This window comes from Pteronotus mesoamericanus, unplaced genomic scaffold (assembly GCF_021234165.1).
Source record: "Pteronotus mesoamericanus isolate MK-2021 breed Mesoamerican mustached bat unplaced genomic scaffold, CSHL_Meso_final contig_20, whole genome shotgun sequence".
NCBI classification, from domain to species: Eukaryota; Metazoa; Chordata; class Mammalia; order Chiroptera; family Mormoopidae; genus Pteronotus; species Pteronotus mesoamericanus.
The window spans coordinates 1,258,762-1,278,996 of record NW_026555085.1 but is presented as its reverse complement, the minus strand read 5'-3'; the positions used below and the strand labels follow the sequence as shown (position 1 = coordinate 1,278,996).

Sequence of the window (20,235 nt, the reverse complement as noted above, 5' to 3'; positions counted from 1 at the left end):
AAAGTACCTTTGTTTTTTTACCCCAGATCCCAACTTTCTTCCTACCCCAACTTTCTTCCTGCGGGGAGGTCCTCGCTTACACCTAACCTGTATTTACTCCCGCTGAACGGACGGGTCCTAGAAAAAGTCACTCCTAATCACTATGAGCTAATCTTTAACAAGCGTGGACATAATCTGATTTGCATATACCTTGCATTTTGGGAGGGTTGGCGGCTCCACAGAACTTACAGAGCTACAAGTCTTATTTACTGTGTGTTTTATTTTCCCACTCAAATAAAAGTTCAGTAAGGGATTTTAAAAAAAAGAGTTTTTTATTTATTTTTTGCCCTGGTTGGTGTGGCTCAGTGGACTGAGTGCTGGCTTGCGAACCAAAAGGTTTCAGATTGGATTCCCAGTCAGGGAACTTGCCTGGGTTAGGGACCAGGTCCTCAGTGGGGGGCAAGCGCGCGAGGGGCAACCACACTTTGATGTTTCTCTCCTTTTCCTCCCTTCTCTACCTAAAAAATAAATAAAATCTTTTTAAAAATAAAAAAGTAAACATAAAATATGTTTAAAATGTTTTATTATTTATTTTTAGAGAGAGGGGACAGGAGGGAGAAACAGAGGGAGAGAATCATGATGTGCAAGGGAAACAGCGATCGGTTGCCTCTCTCATGTCCTCACCTAGGGACAAGGCCCGTAACCCAGGCATATGCTCTGACTGGCAATCCAAAGGGAAACTTCTGGTCTGCAGCTGGTGCTCAATCCACTGAGCCACACCAGCCAGGGCTGGGATTTTTTCTTGATTTCTCTTTAGTCGCTCTATTCCCAGCGACTAAAATTGTATCTAGCACACATTAGGCGCTCCGCGTTCGTTGAATTAATAGGTGCGTGAAGCATTCACGGGCTGACCATCAGGGGGCGACAGAGATTCTGTAGGACGGAAATGAAAACGTTTTACCCGAACGGTACGGTTCCGTGAATTTTGAACTGACTCGGCCACCGTAGTACTCAGGCCGGAAAAGGGCGGGCGCTTCCGGTCCCCCCGCCCCGGAAGCCGGTTTTGTGCAGTTGGAAACCGAACTCTAAAAGACCGAAGAGAGGTCCTTTTCGGAGCTGAGGCTCGGTTCTCGGGCTCCAGGCCTCCGGTCCGCCCGGCCGACAGCGCGGCTGCTCTAGACCCTTTCCAGTTAGGCCCAGGGAGCGTGAGTCGCCATGGCGACGCCGGCGGGGCTGGAGCGCTGGGTGCAGGACGAGCTACACTCAGTGCTGGGGCTAAGCGAGCGGCACGTGGCTCAGTTCCTGATCGGTACTGCGCAGCGTTGCGGCTCGGCGGAGGAGTTTGTGCAGCGCTTGCGAGACACCGATACCCTCGACCTTAGCGGGCCGGCCCGGGACTTCGCGCTGAGACTATGGAACAAGGTGTCCGGAGGGGGGGGACGCGGCTGGGTCGCGTCGACGTGGGAGAGGCGGGAGAGGAGGTGGAGCAGGGGACGGGCCCTAGGTTATTTGTCCAGGTGTGGCGAGGCTAACGGTGCGTCCGGGAATTAAGTAATTAGTTCAGTTCACAGGCACTGAGCCTTTGTCCGCTGTCGCCTGGGTACTGTGCTAGGTGTTGGACGACCCCCTCAGTGAAGATCGAGGAGGGCCAAGTGTGTTGGGTTAAGTGTTAAATAGCATCATTTCTCTAACTTTCACGTGCAGTACATTCGTCCACGCCCTTGTTAAAGTGCGGATTCCGACTCCGTAGGTCTGGGATGGGGTCTTAGTTTCCATATTTCTAAGAGATCTAACACGTTTTCTAGATGATGCTTGTGGTCCAAGGACCACACTTTGAATAGTGAGGCTATAGAAGAGAGGTGTGGAAAGTTCTGTGGGACCACGGAAGGTGGGCGTAGTGATCAGGAAAAGCAGGCCCAAAGATTCCCTGGAATTGTCAGGTAGAAAAAGGGGGAGGAGTAAAGGTGTAAAAGATGAGATCCTCGAGGACAGGGCTGTGTATTTCTTGTCTTTGTATTCCTACCACATAATAGAGCACCTTACAGAACAGGTACTCAGTATATAGTAAGAGTGGAAGTGTTCAGCATGTTCAGAGAATGGCAGATAGCCTAGGTGGCTGTTCCATGTGGTGTTTAGTGAGAGATGAGGTTAGAATGTATGTGATATGAGGTAGGAACTTTACATTAATCCCTTTACCAGTTTATCTCTGCAGTCAGGTACAGTGCCAGGCCTGTGACAGTCCTCTGCAAAACAGTCCTTGTAGCATGTCAGATCTTGTTTAGGACTGACTTCATGGGGGAATAACAGAGGCTGAGCAATTAAAAATTGGGTTTGAAAATGTAAAGTCCATGAGGCCAGGGATTTTTGTCTTGTTTGTTTATTCCTCTACTTAAGTACCTAACAGATATACTGGGAAAGGTTTCAATAAATGTTTGTTAAATGAGTGACTGAGAGGAAGTTTAGAAGCAGGGAGTTCCCATTCAGGCTGATGAACATGGTGTGAAGGAAGGTTAGTTTACTATCAAATCATTCCTTAAATTAGGAACAGGGCAAAGTGAGTAGAGTTCAGGAGTTCACATCCCCTTCTCTGTTGACAGGTACCACGGAAGACGATGGTAGAAAAGCCAGCTCGGGCAGCTGAGCGAGAGGCTCGGGCCCTGCTAGAGAAGAACCAATCTTATAAGTTGCTGGAAGACAGTGAGGAGAGCAGTGAGGACACTGTGGGTAGGTCTGGGAGCAGTCTCCAGAAGAAGCGTAAAAAACGTAAACACCTCAGGAAGAAACACCAGGAGGAAGAAGAGGAGGAAGAGGAAGAGGTTTCTGAGAAAGGGAAGAAGACAAGGTAAGTCAGAAGTAGGGTGAGAGAGGATGGGTAGGTAGCTGATAGGATGATAAAGCTTCTGGATGCCCTTATTTAATCCTCTGGGCTGCAGTCCTCTGGGTTGCAGGGGAGGCAAACAGCAGACAGAGAAGCCTGAGTCCGAGGATGAATGGGAGCGGACTGAGCGAGAACGCCTTCAGGATCTGGAGGAACGTGATGCCTTCGCTGAGCGGGTTCGGCAGCGGGATAAGGATCGGACTCGCAATGTCCTGGAGCGGTCAGACAAGAAGGTGCACAGGAACAGTATATTCTGTAATCCCCAGGAAGATCCCTGGGTAAAATCTGAAGGTGATGTGATTGCAGAGGTGGTGATATCTGGGAAGACAAAGGGATGTCTCTACTGGAATGTTCACCTCTGTGGTGGGAGGATCCCTCTGGGTCCTCTAGCTGAGGCCATCCCCTGCTAAACCTGTAGTGGTAGAGATTCCTCACTAAGAAGGGACATTGCTTTTTGTCTTTTTTTTTTTTCTGATACTCACCGGGAATGTGTTTATTGATTTTAGAGAGAGAGAGAAACATTGATGTGAAAAAAAAAAAAACATTGATCAGTTGCCTGCTGCATGTGCCCTGACCAGGGAGCAAACCTGCAACCTAGGTGTGTGCCCTGACCAGGAATCGAACCTGCAATATTTTGGTGTATGCGGACAATGCTCCAACCAACTGAGCCACCCAGCCAGGGCACAAGGGGACGTTTCTTTGTGCTAGGAAACATCCAAATGATCATTGTGATTCGGAAAGAGGAATGGCTGTGGCTGCGGGAAATTTTGGCCTCACACCCCTCTGCTCCTGGTTTCTTCTAGGCTTATGAAGAGGCTCAGAAGCGCCTCAAGATGGCTGAGGAAGACCGGAAAGCCATGGTGAGTCTCAGTGCCCAGGAAGCCAAGATCAGAAGGCAGAAGGAAGGACTTTCTAATGGCGTGGTTAAGGGTATGGAGAAGAGATACAAAGGAAGTGCAGTGGGATTGCTGGTGGTGTGCTGGGTCTCTGGAGGAGAGGGCTTAGTTCAAAGGAGCTTGCTGAGGACTCTCTTACGTCAGATCATATTGCATGTTAGTGAGAAACGTGAGACTTAATAAGATATAATCAAAAGACAGCTGGAAGGTGGGACAGGGCAGCTGTCCCACTGCCCAGGAACATGCTGACCATTCAGCTTGTGTATGCCATGTCCGTATACCTTCCTGCTACCTAACCCTCCATCTCCCATGTGGCCTTGTGACCCCACTCTGGTTTCCTGGGTTGGTCTTCCCCTACACAAGGACAGAGTCCTTGTAATGGATGAATTGGACTTGTTCTCATATGACTCTAGGTAGAGCAGGCAATTTTTCAAAGGCCTGGTCTTCCCAAGAAGCTCACAGTTGGATTTTGCAAAAGAATTTTGAGACTCTTAGTGTCTTAAGAATCGCCTAGTGGCCTTCAGGTCTCTCCTAACTGACCAACCCATCTCATGTCCCACACCACAAAATGACCTTGGTCAGGGACTTCTGAGACATCTCTTAGTACTGGTGTAGTGTTTTTATTTGCCTGAATTTAAATTTTTATTATTTTTCAATTTCAAAAACTTGAAAAAAAAATAGAAAAGTTGAATAGTATAATGAACGCTCATACAGATTATTTGGATTAAAAAGTTGTGTGATATTTGCAATGTATGTGTAAATGTGGGCTTTTTTTTTTCTTTTTGGACCATTTAGAAGAGTTTCAGACATCATAGCATTTTATCCCATTGTCATGTACCTTTTAAGAATAAAAACATTCTTCCTTAAAATCATAGTGCCTTTGTCACACCCAAGAAGATGAACAGTAATTCTCGTGTATGAACCAAGAACCTGTCTGCAATAAAATTCCCCCACTCACCCCAAAATGTCTTTAATAACTGTCCTTTCCAAACCAGAATCCAGTAAAGGTCATGCATTACATTTGGTGGTTAGGTCTCCATAAGTTTGTTTCATTTTCTCTCTTTCTGTCTCATCTTGTACCGTGTCCTATGTTCTGGGTTTATCTCATCCTTATCTTGTGGTGTTAAATTCTCCTGTGCCCTGTGCTTTCTTTAAAGTTGAAATTGGGTTTAAAGCTTGTCCAGACTCAGATTAAACAGTTGTGGCAGCAACACCTCTTGGATGGTGATGTGCACTCTACTTGAGTCCTGTCCAGGGAACATGCTAGCCAGCTGTGCATCTCTCACTGCAGATGTCTTTTCTCCCGCAGCCTTTCATCTAATAGGTCTAGCAACCACTGCTGACCCTTTTCTGAATCAGTTACTTCATTGGGGGTTATAAAATGGTGTTTTTTGGGTCCTTTTTATGTAAACAACAGCTTTTCCTCATGAACTAGAAATAAGCTACAGTTCCTTCTTAACAGGCAGGGCAAAATATTTGTTTCCTTTTAATAACATTTTCAGAGTAAGAAGTTAGATGTAACAGTCACCTCGCTGGTGACAGAATTTTTTTCCCCCCCATTCTTGGTGTGTACATGTGTCACATTCATGAATTTTTATTTTTAAATACTTTACAATTGCGTATCGTTATTCTTTTTGGTGCGTAATTGTCATAGTTTTCTGTCCATATTTTATTTTTAAAAGATTTTGTTTACTTATTTTTAGAGAGAGGGAAAGGGAGGGAGAAAGAGGGGGAGAGAGACATCAATGCACCTGTGTTGTATGCACCCTGACCAAGGACCCATATGTGCCCTGAGAAGGGTCTGAACCCACAACCCCAGCATGTGCCCTGGCTGGGAATTGAACCAGGGGCCTTTTCACTTTGTGGGGTGATGCCCAACCAACTGAGCCACACTGGTCATAGCATAAGCCTGTATTTTCAGAAGACATCCATCTGCCACACCCATCAGGCTGAAGGAGTATTTGATTGTGGTATTCAGATTAGGTCATGAATATAAACTCCATTTTAATTCTTCATAGAACAAACAAGAAAAGCCCAGCAATTAAACAGAACTGGAACCCCCAGGGGGCAGCTTTGGCAGGTTTTTGCCACTGCAGTAAAACTTGTCTCCACCACAGGAAAGAAACACGGTGAGGGCCAAGAAAGGCCTTAAAGATATGGCCAGTCTTCTGTCATCTACAGTGTGTCCTGAAAAGCATCTCTGAAAGGAAATGGGTAGAAGCCAAATGACACATGGTATGAAGAGAGGTTGGTCCCAGACAGCTCAGCATTCCAATTGCACCTTGCCTCACAGAGCCATTCTCTGATACTGTCCTTCCCCTTCCCCAAACTACAGTCTTTGAGTTTACAATCAGGTAGCGTCTAACTGGGGTGAAAATAACCTACTGCAGGTGCCTCCAGTGGTTTCCATTTGTCTCACTTGTTTTCATTTTGAGACCTGTGCTTTTAAATGCTGATATCAGCCCTTTTGTTTTCTCCCCTTTCACTAACTTGAATAAAATAGTAAGAGTAAAATGTAAAATATTCTAATAGTTGCTCTAATACATTTACATTGACAAAGGTGGGGAAGCAGCTTCAGAGGAACTTCTGGCTGGATCCTGTTGCTGGGAGGCAGTGTGTGGTGTCTGTATGCAGCCTTCTTAGGCCCAGCTTGGGGCATACCTTTAGTCAGGCTGCATACTGCAGAAGAAAGATACAGGACTGATGTTTAGGTTCTCATTCCAGTCTGTCAGGGAGTCTGTCACTAGTACGAGTGGTAGGAAAAGGGATTGGCCTTTCAGCAGGATGAGGATTTGACTGCCCTGTGCTGACCCAGGTCCCTGAGCTGCGGAAGAAATCTCGCCGAGAGTACCTAGCTAAGCGGGAGCGAGAGAAGCTTGAGGACCTGGAGGCTGAACTGGCGGATGAGGAGTTCCTTTTTGGAGATGTGGAGTTGAGCCAACATGAGCGGCAGGAGCTCAAATACAAGCAGCGAGTGCGGGATCTGGCCCGGGAGTACCGAGCAGCTGGGGAGCAGGAGAAGCTGGAGGCCACTAATCGCTATCACATGCCAGAGGAGACCCGGGGACAGGTGAGGCGAAGAGGCATTCACCTCAGCCCTGGTCCCCAAGCTGTGGGAAGGAAGGTGTTGGGGTGTTGGGCTGTGCCTTGGTGTCAGGGAGTTGGGATGGCCCCTTCCTTGTCTTCACTTTCCCAGTGGGCAAGAGTCCTGATGGGGAGGGAGAGGACTGGGCAGAGAAGGCAGCCTGTGTCTTCACATGCCCTTCTCTGCCCAGCCAGCACGAACTGTGGATCTGGTAGAAGAGGAATCTGGTGCTCCCGGGGAGGAGCAGCGGCGCTGGGAAGAGGCCCGGCTAGGGGCTGCCTCCCTGAAGTTTGGGGCCCGAGATGCTGCCTCCCAGGAACCCAAGTATCAGCTGATACTAGAGGAAGAGGAGACCATCGAGTTTGTCCAGGCCACTCAGCTCCAGGGTGATGAGGTGAGGCAGAGCTCTGGAACATTGTGAAGAGGATAGGACACTGGACTTGAAGCTCATGCCCCTCTTTCTGCTTCTCAGGAGCCATCAGCTCCACCCCTTTCAACCCAGGCCCAGCAGAAGGAGTCCATCCAGGCCATCCGCCAGAGCCTTCCCGTGTTCCCATTCCGTGAGGAGCTCCTGGCTGCTATTGCTAATCATCAAGTCCTCATCATCGAGGGGGAGACGGGCTCGGGAAAGACCACCCAAATCCCGCAGTATCTCTTTGAGGAGGTGCGTCACCCATACCACTCCAGGCTGCTGGGGTCTTGCCCATTGGCAAGCAAAGTCCTGTCAGAGCTCCTTTTCCCTGATGATTTTAGGAGTTGCTCACCTTCTCCATTTTAGTAATTTCCCACTAAATGGTGAGGTTCTTGAGAATATGGACTGTCCTTTTCGTTGTGTTCCTATTGGAAGGGGGTGTAGACAACTAGATGGTGGGGTGTGTGTGAATATGGAACCTTTACTCCAGTCCAGCTTGGCCTCTGCTCCTCTGCAGGGTCCAGACATGAGGAGTGCAGGGACTTGTTTTCCTTCTTTTGTACCTTACTTTGTTCCCGATTGCTTCTGAGTCTGCCCCACCTGTTCTGTCCTTTCCCAGCTCAAATCAAGCTGACCCCAGAACTTGATTCCCCAAAGAGCTGGGACTGCCAGGGCTGGGCGAGGGCCCTTTTGAGGGCCCTGGGTCCACCATCCAGTCCATTTGCCCTCGTCTGGATTTCAGCCTCAGCCTGTTCCCTCTTTTTCCCTTGCCCTGCCCTGCATTTACAACTTTTTTTCTCTGAATTCTCCTGGTCCCCAGGGCCGTATTTAGCAAAGAGACCTTTAGGAGACCTTTCTCCTGTCATTCAGGGTTATACTAAGAACAGTAAGAAGATTGCCTGCACTCAGCCCAGGAGAGTGGCAGCCATGAGTGTGGCCGCTCGAGTGGCCCGGGAGATGGGTGTAAAGCTTGGGAATGAGGTGAGGTCTGGGGTCACTGAGGGTGAGGGGAACCCCAAGGGTCTGGAACTCTGCCCACACTGCCCTCAGGGCCCCACAACAGGTCCAGGCATTGGGCCCTCATCCTCTAGCCCTGCATTCCCTTCAGCGAACACTAGCCCACTTTCCTTTGCTAATGGCCCCCTCAACAGGTTGGCTACAGCATCCGCTTTGAGGACTGCACATCAGAGCGAACAGTCCTTCGGTACATGACAGATGGGATGCTTCTCCGGGAGTTCCTCTCTGAGCCTGACCTTGCAAGTTACAGGTATATACAGGGTCTCATCTCCCATAGGAGAGCCATCCACCTTCTCTTCCCTGAGTCTGCTGCCCTTCTTCCCTTTTGTGCCTTCCTGTGTGTCCTTAGCTTTGACCTTTCTCTCCTTTCTGCCCACCGCTCCGTCAGTTTGGCCATTGTCTTTAGAGGAAACCACCAGTTCTTGCATCTTTATGATCCTGGCAGTCCTAGAGCTGGCCTCCAGATACCATAGAGGTGGGGCTGGAGGGCAGAAGCTACTAGAGAGAAAGTCCCTCCTTCCCTTGCCAGTTGTTTCCAGAGTTTAGAAAACAACCAGGATGGTAGGGTGGAGCAGCAGAAACTTGAAAAGCCATGTGAAGACTATGTTCCTTCCCTAGAATGTTCAACTTACAGGGAAAAACTCAAGGGTGACACCTGGTTCCCTCCAGAAATGTGAAGGGCTGTTACATGGAAAAGGGCCAGACTTGTTTTATGTGACCACAAAGGACACATCTAGGAACTGATGTTACAGGGAGATGAATTTCAGCTCAATACTAAGAAGGAATAGAGTGGTGGAGATTATAGGGTCTGTGAATGGTGAATTCTCAGTGCTACCTTGACCCAGTAGAAGTTGAATGATGAACATGTATTGAGGGGACAAGTCATTGTGAGAGGAGATGAGCATTGTGCTGAGGGGTCAGGGCAGCTGAGTAAGAGGCTGTGAATTTCTGGTCCTAGAAGATCAGAGTGCAGCCATAGGACAACTGTGATTTGACCTTTCACGGCCCTTCCAAAAATTTCTGAGAACACATGGAAGGCTAGCCAATGCAAGAGTGTTTGAGGTGTGGGACTTTCCCATCAACCCCAGCCTTAAACAGCTGGGAGCTTCACCATCAGGATCAGGGTTAGGCACAAAGGGTTGAGGTTGGGGGTGAGGTCCTACAGGTTGGGCTGCCACTGAAAATCCAAAGACTAAAACAAGGAGAAAGAAGGTGCACACATTTAACTAACTTAGGAGACCAGCCTGCAGAGTTTTCTAAGGTTGGGCTAGAAAGGCTTACTAGTCCTCTCTCCATAAAAAGATGGCAGGCCCAACAGTAATGTGCAGCAGCAGCCCCACAGGAGCTTGGGGGCTTCTGGGCTGTTCTGGTGGCAGAGGTCCATCTGTCTATCCCTAGCCAGTCTAGGGGGGCCAGCCTTTCACTCATTTGTTAAAATTGATACTTTACTTCAACTGACTCTAGAAGATTCTTGGCTCTGATCCAGAGGGGATGTCTCATTTGTCTTGGCTTCAACTTCCAGCCTCCCAATCTTGGTAGCTGTTGTTTGCCCATCCTGAGATCTGTACACCATGCCGCCCTGTTCTTCAACTTTCTGTCAGTCTTATTTAAGTGGGGCTGTTGACTTCTCTTAAATCCTCCTCCTCCCACATTCACCCTAGACTCTTTGCCTCCATCTGTCCTTTCATCCAGGGAACTGCATTGCCCAGCTCTCCTCATTCACTGCTTGCTGTTCCTTCCCTAGTGTGGTGATGGTGGATGAGGCTCATGAACGGACCCTGCACACAGACATTCTCTTTGGATTGATCAAAGATGTTGCTCGTTTCCGACCTGAGCTCAAGGTTCTGGTGGCTTCAGCCACACTGGACACTGCCCGTTTTTCCACCTTCTTTGATGATGCCCCAGTCTTCCGAATCCCTGGACGCAGGTTTCCAGTTGACATCTTCTATACCAAGGTGTCCCCCTCAGGGAGGGTGGGCTTAAGTGTGAGGCATGAAGTTGGAGGATGTTGTCCCAAGGAGGGCAAGGTTGAATGGAGAGTCCAAAGGGGACCTGAGACAGAGTGTATGTGGAGCTGGGAGGAGCGGAAGAGGCTTGGCCTGAGCAAGTGGCCTTCCTGTGCCCTCTCCTTCAACCCAGGCTCCGGAGGCTGACTACCTGGAAGCCTGTGTAGTGTCTGTGCTACAGATTCACGTGACCCAGCCCCCTGGGGATGTCCTAGTGTTCCTGACTGGGCAGGTGAGTGAGGTGGGGGAGGGGTGGTGATGTTTGTGTCCCAGGGGAAGATGAGGCTGGCAGATTGGACTTTGTGATTCTGGGTCCATGCTGCTCTCTGCACCCCAAATCCAGGAGGAGATTGAGGCTGCCTGCGAGATGCTTCAGGATCGTTGCCGCCGCCTGGGCTCCAAAATTAGGGAGCTGCTGGTGCTGCCCATTTATGCCAACCTGCCTTCTGACATGCAGGCTCGCATCTTCCAGCCCACGCCGCTGGGGGCACGGAAGGTATGTTGCAGAAACCTACATTCTTCACCTCTACAGTTCTACAAGTAGCAGTGAGAAAGGAAGGGTGTGCCTACCCTGTGCAAGGTGTACTCTGGGCACTGCTGCAGCCACAGGCTGAGGAGCAGTCAGTCGCTCACTTCTCGAAAGAGAGGACGAACATGGCATGGACTGGGAGGTAGCCAAATGCAGAAGGAAAAGGGGTACCTTCGGTGAACTGGGAGATGGGGTTTGATCTGCACCTTTAAGAAAAAGGGCAGGGATGTCAGAGAAGACCCTAAGATGTCTCTGAGGTCAGAACCTTCAGTGGAAGGTTCATGTGGTAAAGCAGTGGGAGACAAGCTAAAACCAGTTTTGGACTAGATTAGGAAGGGCCTTGGGTGGCAGGTCGAAGGATTTGGACTTTAGACAGTTGAATGGCAATCAAAGGATTTTGAACAAAGGTGTAAGTTTCATCGGCAAATATTGATCAGGTTCTTCCCAGGCACTGTTCTGGGGGATGGTGATACAGTGATGAACGAAATAAAGTTCCTGGCCTTGCAGACATTCCAGTCTAGTATAAATTAGCACACAATGGGGATTTCCATATATAATGTCAATTTGTGACAAGTGCTATGAAGAGATACAATGCAGCATAGGAAGAGGAAGGCTGATTCTCGGTGGGACTGAAAAATAGCAGGGGGAGATTTTCCTGGGAGTGTAGGGAAGCCCTCTCCTTCTACAATAAAGTGAAAATGAAGCAGAGATCTTAACTGGGTGAGAGAGGGAGCCAGGCTGGTATCCCGAAGAGGAGTGCACCCAGCAGAGGGACGGGCTCTTGTAAGGGACCTGAGCATGTCCTGAGGAGCGGGCTGGGCCTGGCCAGGGAGTGTGGTTCTAATACAGAAAGGCAGCCAAGGGCAAGAGGACTCCAGCACCTGAACAGGCTTGAATAAAATTGTCATGTAGGATACGGAGCCATTGGAGGATAGGGGAGTAACGTGACAGGTGTGCATTTTGTTTTATTTTTTAAAAGATTTTCATTTATTTATTTTTAGAGAGGGGAAAGGAGGGAAAAAGAGAAACATCAGTTAGTTATCTCCTGTACACTCCCAACTAGGGATCTGGCCCAAAACCCAGGCATGTGTCCTGATAAGGAATCAAACAAGCAACCTTTTGCTTTGTGGGACAATGCCCAGTCCACTGAGCCACACCAAGCAGGGCACGGGTGTACATTTTAAAAGGACCATTCTAGGATGCCATGTAACCTGGGCAGGAGTAGAAGCAGGAAGGCTTGTTAGGCAGCTTTTGCAGGCAGTAGTGAGTGAAAATGAGTATAAAGTGCTGGTGGGGAAGGTGGGGGCAGGAACCCAGATAGCACCATATCCTGTCTCTGAAAAACCCATCAACCCTCTTCTCTTATTTCCTTTCCACATTGTGTTCCTACTTAACCTCTTTTTTTCCACCCTTCTGGCCTATCCTCTTCTCTGGCTTTGGATACTAATCCCCTCAGCTCCTGCTTCTTATCTGCCTCTGCTCCAAATCTTGCAGCATTACTTTTTCTACATAACTAGGAGGTTGGGTTCTCTGAGTGACCCCATATGCTCACTCAGGTTGTTGTGGCAACAAACATTGCTGAGACTTCACTCACCATCGAGGGCATCATTTACGTGCTGGATCCAGGGTTCTGTAAGCAGAAGAGCTACAATCCCCGCACAGGCATGGAATCACTCACAGTCACACCCTGCAGCAAGGTCAGCCTGGGCTTCAGTGGGGTCTCCATGGGGGAGTGGGAGGTGGAATAGGCCCACAGGAAGGAACCACTCAGAAGCCTGTGGGGGCTTGTTAGAGGATGGAGCCACACCTTCCTAGATTTCTTGCATAAATATGTCCCTTTCTCTTTTTCCTCACCCAGCTGTCAGCCAGCCTGCCTCTCCTTTCTTTCTAGGCCTCAGCCAATCAGCGAGCTGGTCGGGCAGGCCGGGTGGCTGCAGGGAAGTGTTTCCGCCTGTATACCGCGTGGGCCTATCAGCATGAGCTGGAGGAGACCACGGTACCGGAGATCCAAAGGACCAGTCTAGGCAATGTTGTTTTGCTGCTCAAGAGCTTAGGTGAGTGGGGTCCCCCAGTTCTCCCGAGAGAAGAGGGAGGTGGGGCTGGAGTCACTGGTCCTTGTAAAGGGTCTCTGTTCTACCCCTCACTTCTCTCTGCAGGGATCCATGACCTCATGCACTTTGATTTCCTGGACCCTCCACCGTATGAGACCCTGCTGCTGGCTTTGGAGCAGCTGTATGCTCTGGGAGCCCTCAACCACCTTGGGGAGCTCACCACGGTAAGGTGGAAAGGCCCTGAACTGGGGCAGGATGAAGGGCTCAGGGTGATCCCCTTGAGTGATAGTACACTTGAGGGAGGACTGGCTTTAACCCTCTCTTTCCTCTCCTTAGTCTGGTCGAAAGATGGCAGAGCTGCCAGTGGACCCCATGCTGTCTAAAATGATCCTGGCCTCTGAGAAGTAAGTCCCCCACTCTTTCTGGGCCTGCAGCCCACAAAGTGGCTATTGCTTCTGTCTCTGGGACTATCTTTGTTATCTTGCTCTTTTCCTCTGTACCATATTACTCTTCAACAAACAAGTTATTAGGGCCAGTAAGACACATGCTATCCTTGATCATGATATCAAATGGGGAACACATAGGAAATTTGGGATGTGAATGGAAGTAGTAGACTTTCCATCTGTGAGGAGGGCTAAGTGACGGCTGGTAGGGGGACTTACTCATTCCTAAGGCTGCAGACTGGAACATTTAGATGTAGATGTGGAAGAACCACCTTTAAATTCCGTAGTTGAAGTCCCATGGTATCACATGAACTTAAAGGAAGTGGTCTTTCCCCGAAGCACTTAATGCACACCTGCTTACTGTGGACTGCTCAGAGGTCCCAGTCCTTTCCTCTGTTAACTCTGTTATCCAGAGCCCCGCCTCCTTGACCCCTATGCTATTGTTGCTGTCCCCAAATCTACCTAGTCTCTTATATGTAGCCATTAGCCTAATCGGCAGTCTACACATGAAGACATATCCATCACACAGTGGTCCCTTTCCTCCATTGTGTGTCTGTTCTTATGGCTTGCTTTGATCCCTCATGCCTTTTCCCTTTCTGACCCAGGTACAGCTGTTCAGAGGAGATCCTGACAGTGGCTGCCATGCTGTCTGTCAACAACTCCATCTTCTACCGACCCAAGGACAAAGTCGTCCATGCTGATAATGCCCGTGTCAACTTCTTCCTCCCTGGTGGGGACCACTTGGTTCTGCTAAATGTTTATACACAGGTCACTGGGCTTGGGTGAATGGGGATGAGGAATACATGGGGGGCTCTGGTCCTACCTTATACTTACCCCCTCTTTTTAACCCTCTTCACAGTGGGCTGAGAGCGGTTACTCTTCCCAGTGGTGCTATGAGAACTTTGTCCAATTCAGATCTATGCGCCGAGCCCGGGATGTGCGGGAACAGCTGGAGGGACTCTTAGAGCGTGTAGAAGTTGGTCTCAGTTCCTGCCAGGGGGACTATATCCGTGTACGCAAGGTTAGTGTTTTTTTAAAAAAAAATTCTTACCTGAGGATATATTTACTGAATTTAGAGAGGAAGGAGGAGAAAGAGAGAAACATTGACTGGTTGCCTCCCTTACACACCCCAACCAGCAATCGAACCCACAACCTTTTGGTGTATGGGACGATGCTGTAACTTAGTCACCTAGCCAATATAATGTCAGCATTTTTAGTCCACCCAGGGTCTACCAAGGAGCAAGCTTCCCTCCGGGGCCTTTGCAGCCCCTCTGGTCTAAGCTTGTGTCCTCTTCTCCTTGTGGAATGCGTGCTCTCCTGTGCTTTGTTCTAAGACCACTGCAGGTTTCTTCTCAGTGAGTTCTTCATGCATTCCTTACCTTTCTAGTTCTCCAGAAGCCTGAACTAAAAACAGATAGTGAGTGCTAAGGGTCCCTGGGTGTCTGGCTTTCCCATCGATATTCTTTCCTGCTTGCTCCTTAGGCCATCACTGCCGGTTACTTTTACCACACAGCACGGTTGACTCGCAGCGGCTACCGCACAGTGAAGCAGCAGCAGACAGTCTTCATTCACCCCAACTCCTCCCTCTTTGAGGAACAGCCTCGCTGGCTGCTTTACCATGAACTTGTCTTGACCACCAAGGAGTTCATGAGACAGGTGAGGGGACCACTCCCTGCCCAGGCAGGTGGCGATTGTAGGGACAGGTGGTATTCTGGCAAGCTAAAATCCCAGGTTCAAGTTGCTGGGACTGGCAGAGAACCAGGAAAACATCTTGGAGAAAGATATCCTAACAGGTGACTCAACATCTTCGAAGATCTAGTAATTGTATCTTTAGTCAGTGAACATTTGAATGGCTGTTGTCAATGGTGTTCGGGTGTTGGTGTGATAACCTGAGTGTACTTTACAGTCTTTACATTCAAGGTTTTTTTTTTTTAGGACTAGTATACTTGGGATCCTGAATGACGTAAAAATGTGACAGCCTTTGGTGTATGCAAGGAGGGACCCAAAAGACCTGTAATCTAGTTATAAAAAATTGTATATTCTTACATGTTTAAACTTCAGTCATCTTCAAAGCACTCTCCATTTGCTGCAGTACACCTATCGAGATGTTTTCCCACTGCTTAGAAGTTTTTGAATTCACTGATTTTGATGCCTTTTAGTGCTGCTGCTGTTTTTTGGTTCCTTTCTCTCACATCAACAAAATGTTTCCCTTTGAGGACTTTTTTTCATCCGGGGAAACAGACAAACAAAAAAGTTGACTCTCTTCATCTGGGGAAGCAAACAAAAAAGTTGCTTGGGGTGAGGGGTGAATAGGGAGGGTGGGGCACTGGGGTCATGACCTAGTGAACACTTAGTGCAGTATGGGCAGGTGCCCTCATAAATCGCCTATCATGAAACGGGCAAGTGGACTGACCTCAAAAAAACTTCGCTGAAGCCAAACACAGCCTTCTCACAGCAACGCCAGCTGGTACTCTGGTACAGATAGGTTCCTAGAACACTCACCTAGTGGGGGAAGCCTATACTACAAGGGACCCGCCCTGCAGGAGATAATTCCGGTTTTTTGTGGGGGTTCCCCCTCATATAGTTTGAGAGCCCTGAACCCTTTCCCCTAAGCCTGCAGTCAAAGGGGAAGAAGAATTTTTTTGGACTCGCGCACACATTAGAATCTATGCTGGAAAGACAGAAACTCTTGTTTTTCCCCCCCCTTCTAGGTATTGGAGATTGAGAGCAGTTGGCTTCTGGAGGTGGCACCCCACTATTATAAGGCCAAGGAGCTAGAAGATCCCCATGCTAAGAAAATGCCTAAGAAAACAGGCAAGACACGTGAAGAACTAGGGTAAAGAAAAGGGGACATAATCAGAACCCAACACCAGCTCCTTTTCCTTCTACACATTTAATACCTAGCAATAAAAATAGTTTTGGAATATAAAGCTTGTGGAAACTTTTGGAATCCAGATAAAGTGACGTGGAAATTCAATGTCCTATTTGCATTTAGACTTTATTATTTACAAATTAAATTATACAACTGCTTTACACAGCATGAGATGGATGGATGGAAGGAAGGAGAGAAGAGGGAAAGAAGGTGGCTGCCTCTACCTCCTCTTAATGTGCCTAGCAAAGTTTTCAGTGCTGCCCCACCCCAATTTCTGGATCAGGCTTTGGGACACAGGTGTAAGTTGGGTTCTGGCTCTGACAGCCCCAGAGTCACCAGAGCTCCCACAAGCAGCTTCTTCACGGACGTTGCGGGTGAGTGTGAAGGCATCAGCTGCAGGGAGAAAGGTTAATACCAGTTAGTGAGATGTGCTACCCCTTCATCCTACCACATCCAGCCCTGGGACTCACTTTGTCTAGGTGGTGGCGACAAATGAGGCCGTTGGAATTCAGGTAGAAGGTGGAATAGGCATCATAGGTCCTGGTGAAGGAAGAGAGGCTTACTGAGGGGTAAGCTGACTGATCCCAAATTTTAATTCAAGCATTTGTTTAAACTAGTAGTTCCAGGGACGAGGTGGCTGAATGGTAAAGGCGATAGACAGCTAAACTAGTAGTTCCTTAACTGTGCTACATATTAGATCATCTGGGGGACTCTGAAAAATCCCAATGTCCAGGTTGTATCCTGTCCCAATTAAACCAGAATGTCTGGCATCAATATGATTCCACTGTGCAGCAAAGTTTACAAACCCACTGGTTTGGGGCAAGCCTAAAGATTCCTTGGGATTCTACTTTGCCAGAAATTTACCAAGTACTTTACCTAAGGTTATGAGGCTCAGCTTAAAAAACAGGATTCTTTTCCTTACTTTGATTTTCAGAGTATGAAACAAGGAAGGACTTAGGATGGAATAAGCAACAGGAAAGCCTAGGTGGGGCTGCTGTTAGCTCACTGGGAAGTCAGGGAAAGGGGGCCTTGGGGACAGACAGGGTCAGGGGGTTAGCCTGGGATGAGCTGTTACTGCCCATTGCTGCCCTGGCTGCAAGTCTCCTGGTGTCCTTCAGAGTTTAGATGTGTGCCTGTAGGGGAAGAATAGAAGGAAGCAAAAGGCACGAGCTTGCTCCTGGGAAGGAGAGATCACCAGCAGAAATTTTCATTTGTTCAGTAAGTATTTGAATACCTACTATGTGCTAGGTAATATACATGTAGAAGCTGAGTTCAGAGATTTCCTAATGTACTCAGTCCCTATTTGTTATATTAAAGTAGACTAAAATAAGATTGCTGTGCTCAAGGAGGCTCCAGCCAAGTCAGTCAGATGAAGGATTTTCTGGGAGACTAGACCATCATTTAGGAACCATCATTCCTAAAAGGGTACGATTAGGAAATGGACTGTAGCATGGGTCCTTCCTCACTTCTCTTACCGGTAAAGCTCTTCCTTGTCACGCTTGTAGAAACGCAGAAAGAGCATGTGGACGGGCAGCCCCATGAGCCTCCAACGGGCTTGCAGGGTCCAGTTCTCGGGGTGGCGGGTCAACTGTAGAACCTCCAACCGAAGTTGTGCAAAATAGTTCCAGGCCAGGAAGCGGCACAGGGTCAGTGACAGAATATACCATGTCCGGCCTCTATGCAGAAGGGATGAGAAAGAAACCTCATGATGGCAGAATCAGAAAACCAAACTGGCTTCTGAAGAATGGGGGACAGTTGTAGGGAAGCAGTCTAGTACCTTCTCCAGTAACTGGAAAAGGCCAAGTGTTATACATAGCACTAGTCTTTTTTCCTTCCCACCACCATGCCCATGCCTGGATTCTCACTTGGTACGTATGTTCAGGATCTCATTGATGAATTCCACATCCGATGAGTAGAGAGTGTAGTCATGGGAGTGAAGGAAGAGATTGGGAAGCTAGGTGGAAGAAGGAGGTATCAACCCAGTGGGAAAGAAAAGATGATCCTATTTCTCAGTCTTCTATTTTTAGTGCTTCCTTATTCCCCTCTGAGTGAAAGGTCATCTCTCTGCCACGTTTGACTTTCTTTAATCCACACTTAGGATCAGTTTTTCCTTAGGAAATGTCTAACGTATTTCCATGCATGCCTTGTGGTTCCAAGAATCTAGTTGACTAATCCTCTATTTCCAAATGTTACTTGCATTCCTTCCCACTGTGGATGAAGGTCACTTTTGAAAGGACTTACCTCTTGTCTCAGTCTTTCATACATGACAGCCAGATGCTCCTCCATACTTGGATCTCCTGATGGAGTAGCAGGGGAAGGGCGGGCAGTCACAGGGGCTTGGAAAGATATCAAAGCCCCAGGATAGGGGCAGGAACATCCCTCAAATAAGCTTCTAAGCCCATCCAGGCAGCCGCTATGCAATTCAGGTCCTGGTCCCTCCTCTCCCTTTCCTGGAGGTAGTACCACCCATGGTGAGCTGAGGGCCTGGACCTGAAGGAGAGGTAGTTGGGGAGCCCAAGGAAACAGCCGAGTGAGAGGGCGTGGGATTGGGGGAGACCAGAGAAGAGAAGATGGAGAAGTGGAAGTCGTGGAGTGGGGCCACAGTGGTGGGAATGGCAGAGCCCATGGAGAAAGCTGGTCCTAAGGAGGAAGAACCAAAAGCAAAAAGATAAGAATCCAGCTACTTAATGGCCCTTTGTCAAAACTGCTCATTAACATTTCCAATCCTACCTGCTTCTCCTGACAGAAGCGATGGAATTACTAGAAGAAAATGGGATGCAATCACCTCCATCTCCAGGAGGAAAGTTTCCTATGACAAGTACCTCACCAAAACATCAGCAAATACCTTTACATTTAAGATTCCAGTATTTTTGGGAGAAGTTCCACCTCTCAGAGCAAGGATCACATACATGTTTGAAGAATGAACAAATGAATAACACGTTTTATCTGTACTGTGGATGAAATGATGTTGCCTGTAACAACTCCACAATTACGTGTGTGAGGTAGATGTTGCATAGAGAAAAAAAAAAAATCCAACTGGAACACAAGACAATTCTTTGAGTACCACAACTATTCCGAACCCTTAGGTACTCGCATTCCCAATGCCTGTTTCCAGTAAGTGCCCTCTTATATGAAGTCACACTGAGTTATGAGTAGTATATTAAATAATAAATGTAAACTGTGACTTATAAAGTATTATACAAATATAAGCTATCATTTCGAGCCTTACTAATGACACAAACAAGCCCAGGGGAATGAAAGGATGGACTTCACTCCTGCTTTACCGACTTTGAAACCACGATGAGCAGGAGGTCACCCAAAGTCAGACCTGACCCGAGTCCCTCCGCTTCCCCAGGAGCCGGAGTGGTCACTCCAGGAGACGAACGGGCCGCAAGGGTACCTCTGTCCCCGAGGCGCCGTCTTTGCCGGAGGCGTGGCCATCTTTCCCACCCGGGAGCAGGGGCCCGGGCCGGGTCCACCGGGCCAGCCTTCCTGCCGGGCCGAAATCCCGGTGTAAGGCGTGTAAGGCGGGCTGCGAGCCTATCAGCCCTCTGCCCTTCAAATCACCTCCAGGCACAGATAATCGCAGAGACGCAGGTGAAGTGGGACGCAAGCCGCTACCCCACCACTCCACCTTCAACCCCGCCTGCCAACCCCAGACACAGCAAAAACAACGTTCCAAGGGCGCCAGTGACAGCAGCACCGCCTCCTAGGCGCCCGCGACCCCGGGCCCTCCTTGTACCTCCCTGCAAGTGGTTAAGACAGGGCGGTGGGATGTCACTGCGCCTGCGTGCCGAACGAGACGCGCGCTCCGCCCCTCGCGCGGGCTTGGAGGAGGGTCTCTCCCCGCCCCCTCAACTCCGGCTGCTTCCCCTCCGCTCACCTGGGGGCGAGCCTGGTAGGCGCGGAGGCAGGGGCCTAGATGCCGCGTTGCCCCCCTGCTGGGCTGGTACATGATATTCCGGAAGCGGAGAGCGCCTACCAGTGCGGCCTCCGACCTCCTCACTGGGCGAGCGCGCCCCGACGCCGGCTTCTTGAAGGGGAAAGGAGGGGTGGGGGGATCCGGA

The 20,235-nt window shown here is 48.9% G+C and overlaps 2 protein-coding genes across 3 annotated transcripts; one reads left to right on the top strand and one right to left on the bottom strand.

The window, feature by feature from the left end:
• Nucleotides 1–1,054: 1,054 nt before the first annotated feature.
• On the top strand, nucleotides 1,055–16,226 carry DHX16 (DEAH-box helicase 16). Its single transcript, XM_054569017.1, has 20 exons — nucleotides 1,055–1,401; nucleotides 2,577–2,821; nucleotides 2,913–3,090; nucleotides 3,661–3,717; nucleotides 6,569–6,823; nucleotides 7,029–7,232; nucleotides 7,311–7,502; nucleotides 8,121–8,231; nucleotides 8,402–8,517; nucleotides 10,012–10,222; nucleotides 10,407–10,505; nucleotides 10,617–10,769; nucleotides 12,359–12,499; nucleotides 12,694–12,856; nucleotides 12,959–13,077; nucleotides 13,190–13,257; nucleotides 13,902–14,064; nucleotides 14,156–14,317; nucleotides 14,779–14,952; nucleotides 16,008–16,226. The coding sequence occupies exons 1-20, from the start codon at nucleotides 1,195–1,197 to the stop codon at nucleotides 16,134–16,136; spliced, it is 3,147 nt and encodes a 1,048-aa protein (XP_054424992.1). The 5' UTR covers nucleotides 1,055–1,194; the 3' UTR covers nucleotides 16,137–16,226.
• A 47-nt stretch (nucleotides 16,227–16,273) lies between these two features.
• On the bottom strand, nucleotides 16,274–20,221 carry CUNH6orf136 (chromosome unknown C6orf136 homolog). Of its 2 annotated transcripts, none has more exons than XM_054569026.1 (6): nucleotides 20,052–20,221; nucleotides 18,410–18,808; nucleotides 18,034–18,122; nucleotides 17,644–17,844; nucleotides 16,639–16,708; nucleotides 16,274–16,561 (listed from the first exon to the last, which is right to left on the bottom strand). In XM_054569026.1, the coding sequence occupies exons 1-6, from the start codon at nucleotides 20,121–20,123 to the stop codon at nucleotides 16,448–16,450; spliced, it is 945 nt and encodes a 314-aa protein (XP_054425001.1). In that variant the 5' UTR covers nucleotides 20,124–20,221; the 3' UTR covers nucleotides 16,274–16,447. The 2 variants fall into 2 exon arrangements, with proteins under 2 accessions (XP_054425001.1, XP_054425002.1); XM_054569027.1 differs by having other exon boundaries at nucleotides 18,410–18,658.
• Nucleotides 20,222–20,235: the final 14 nt, after the last annotated feature.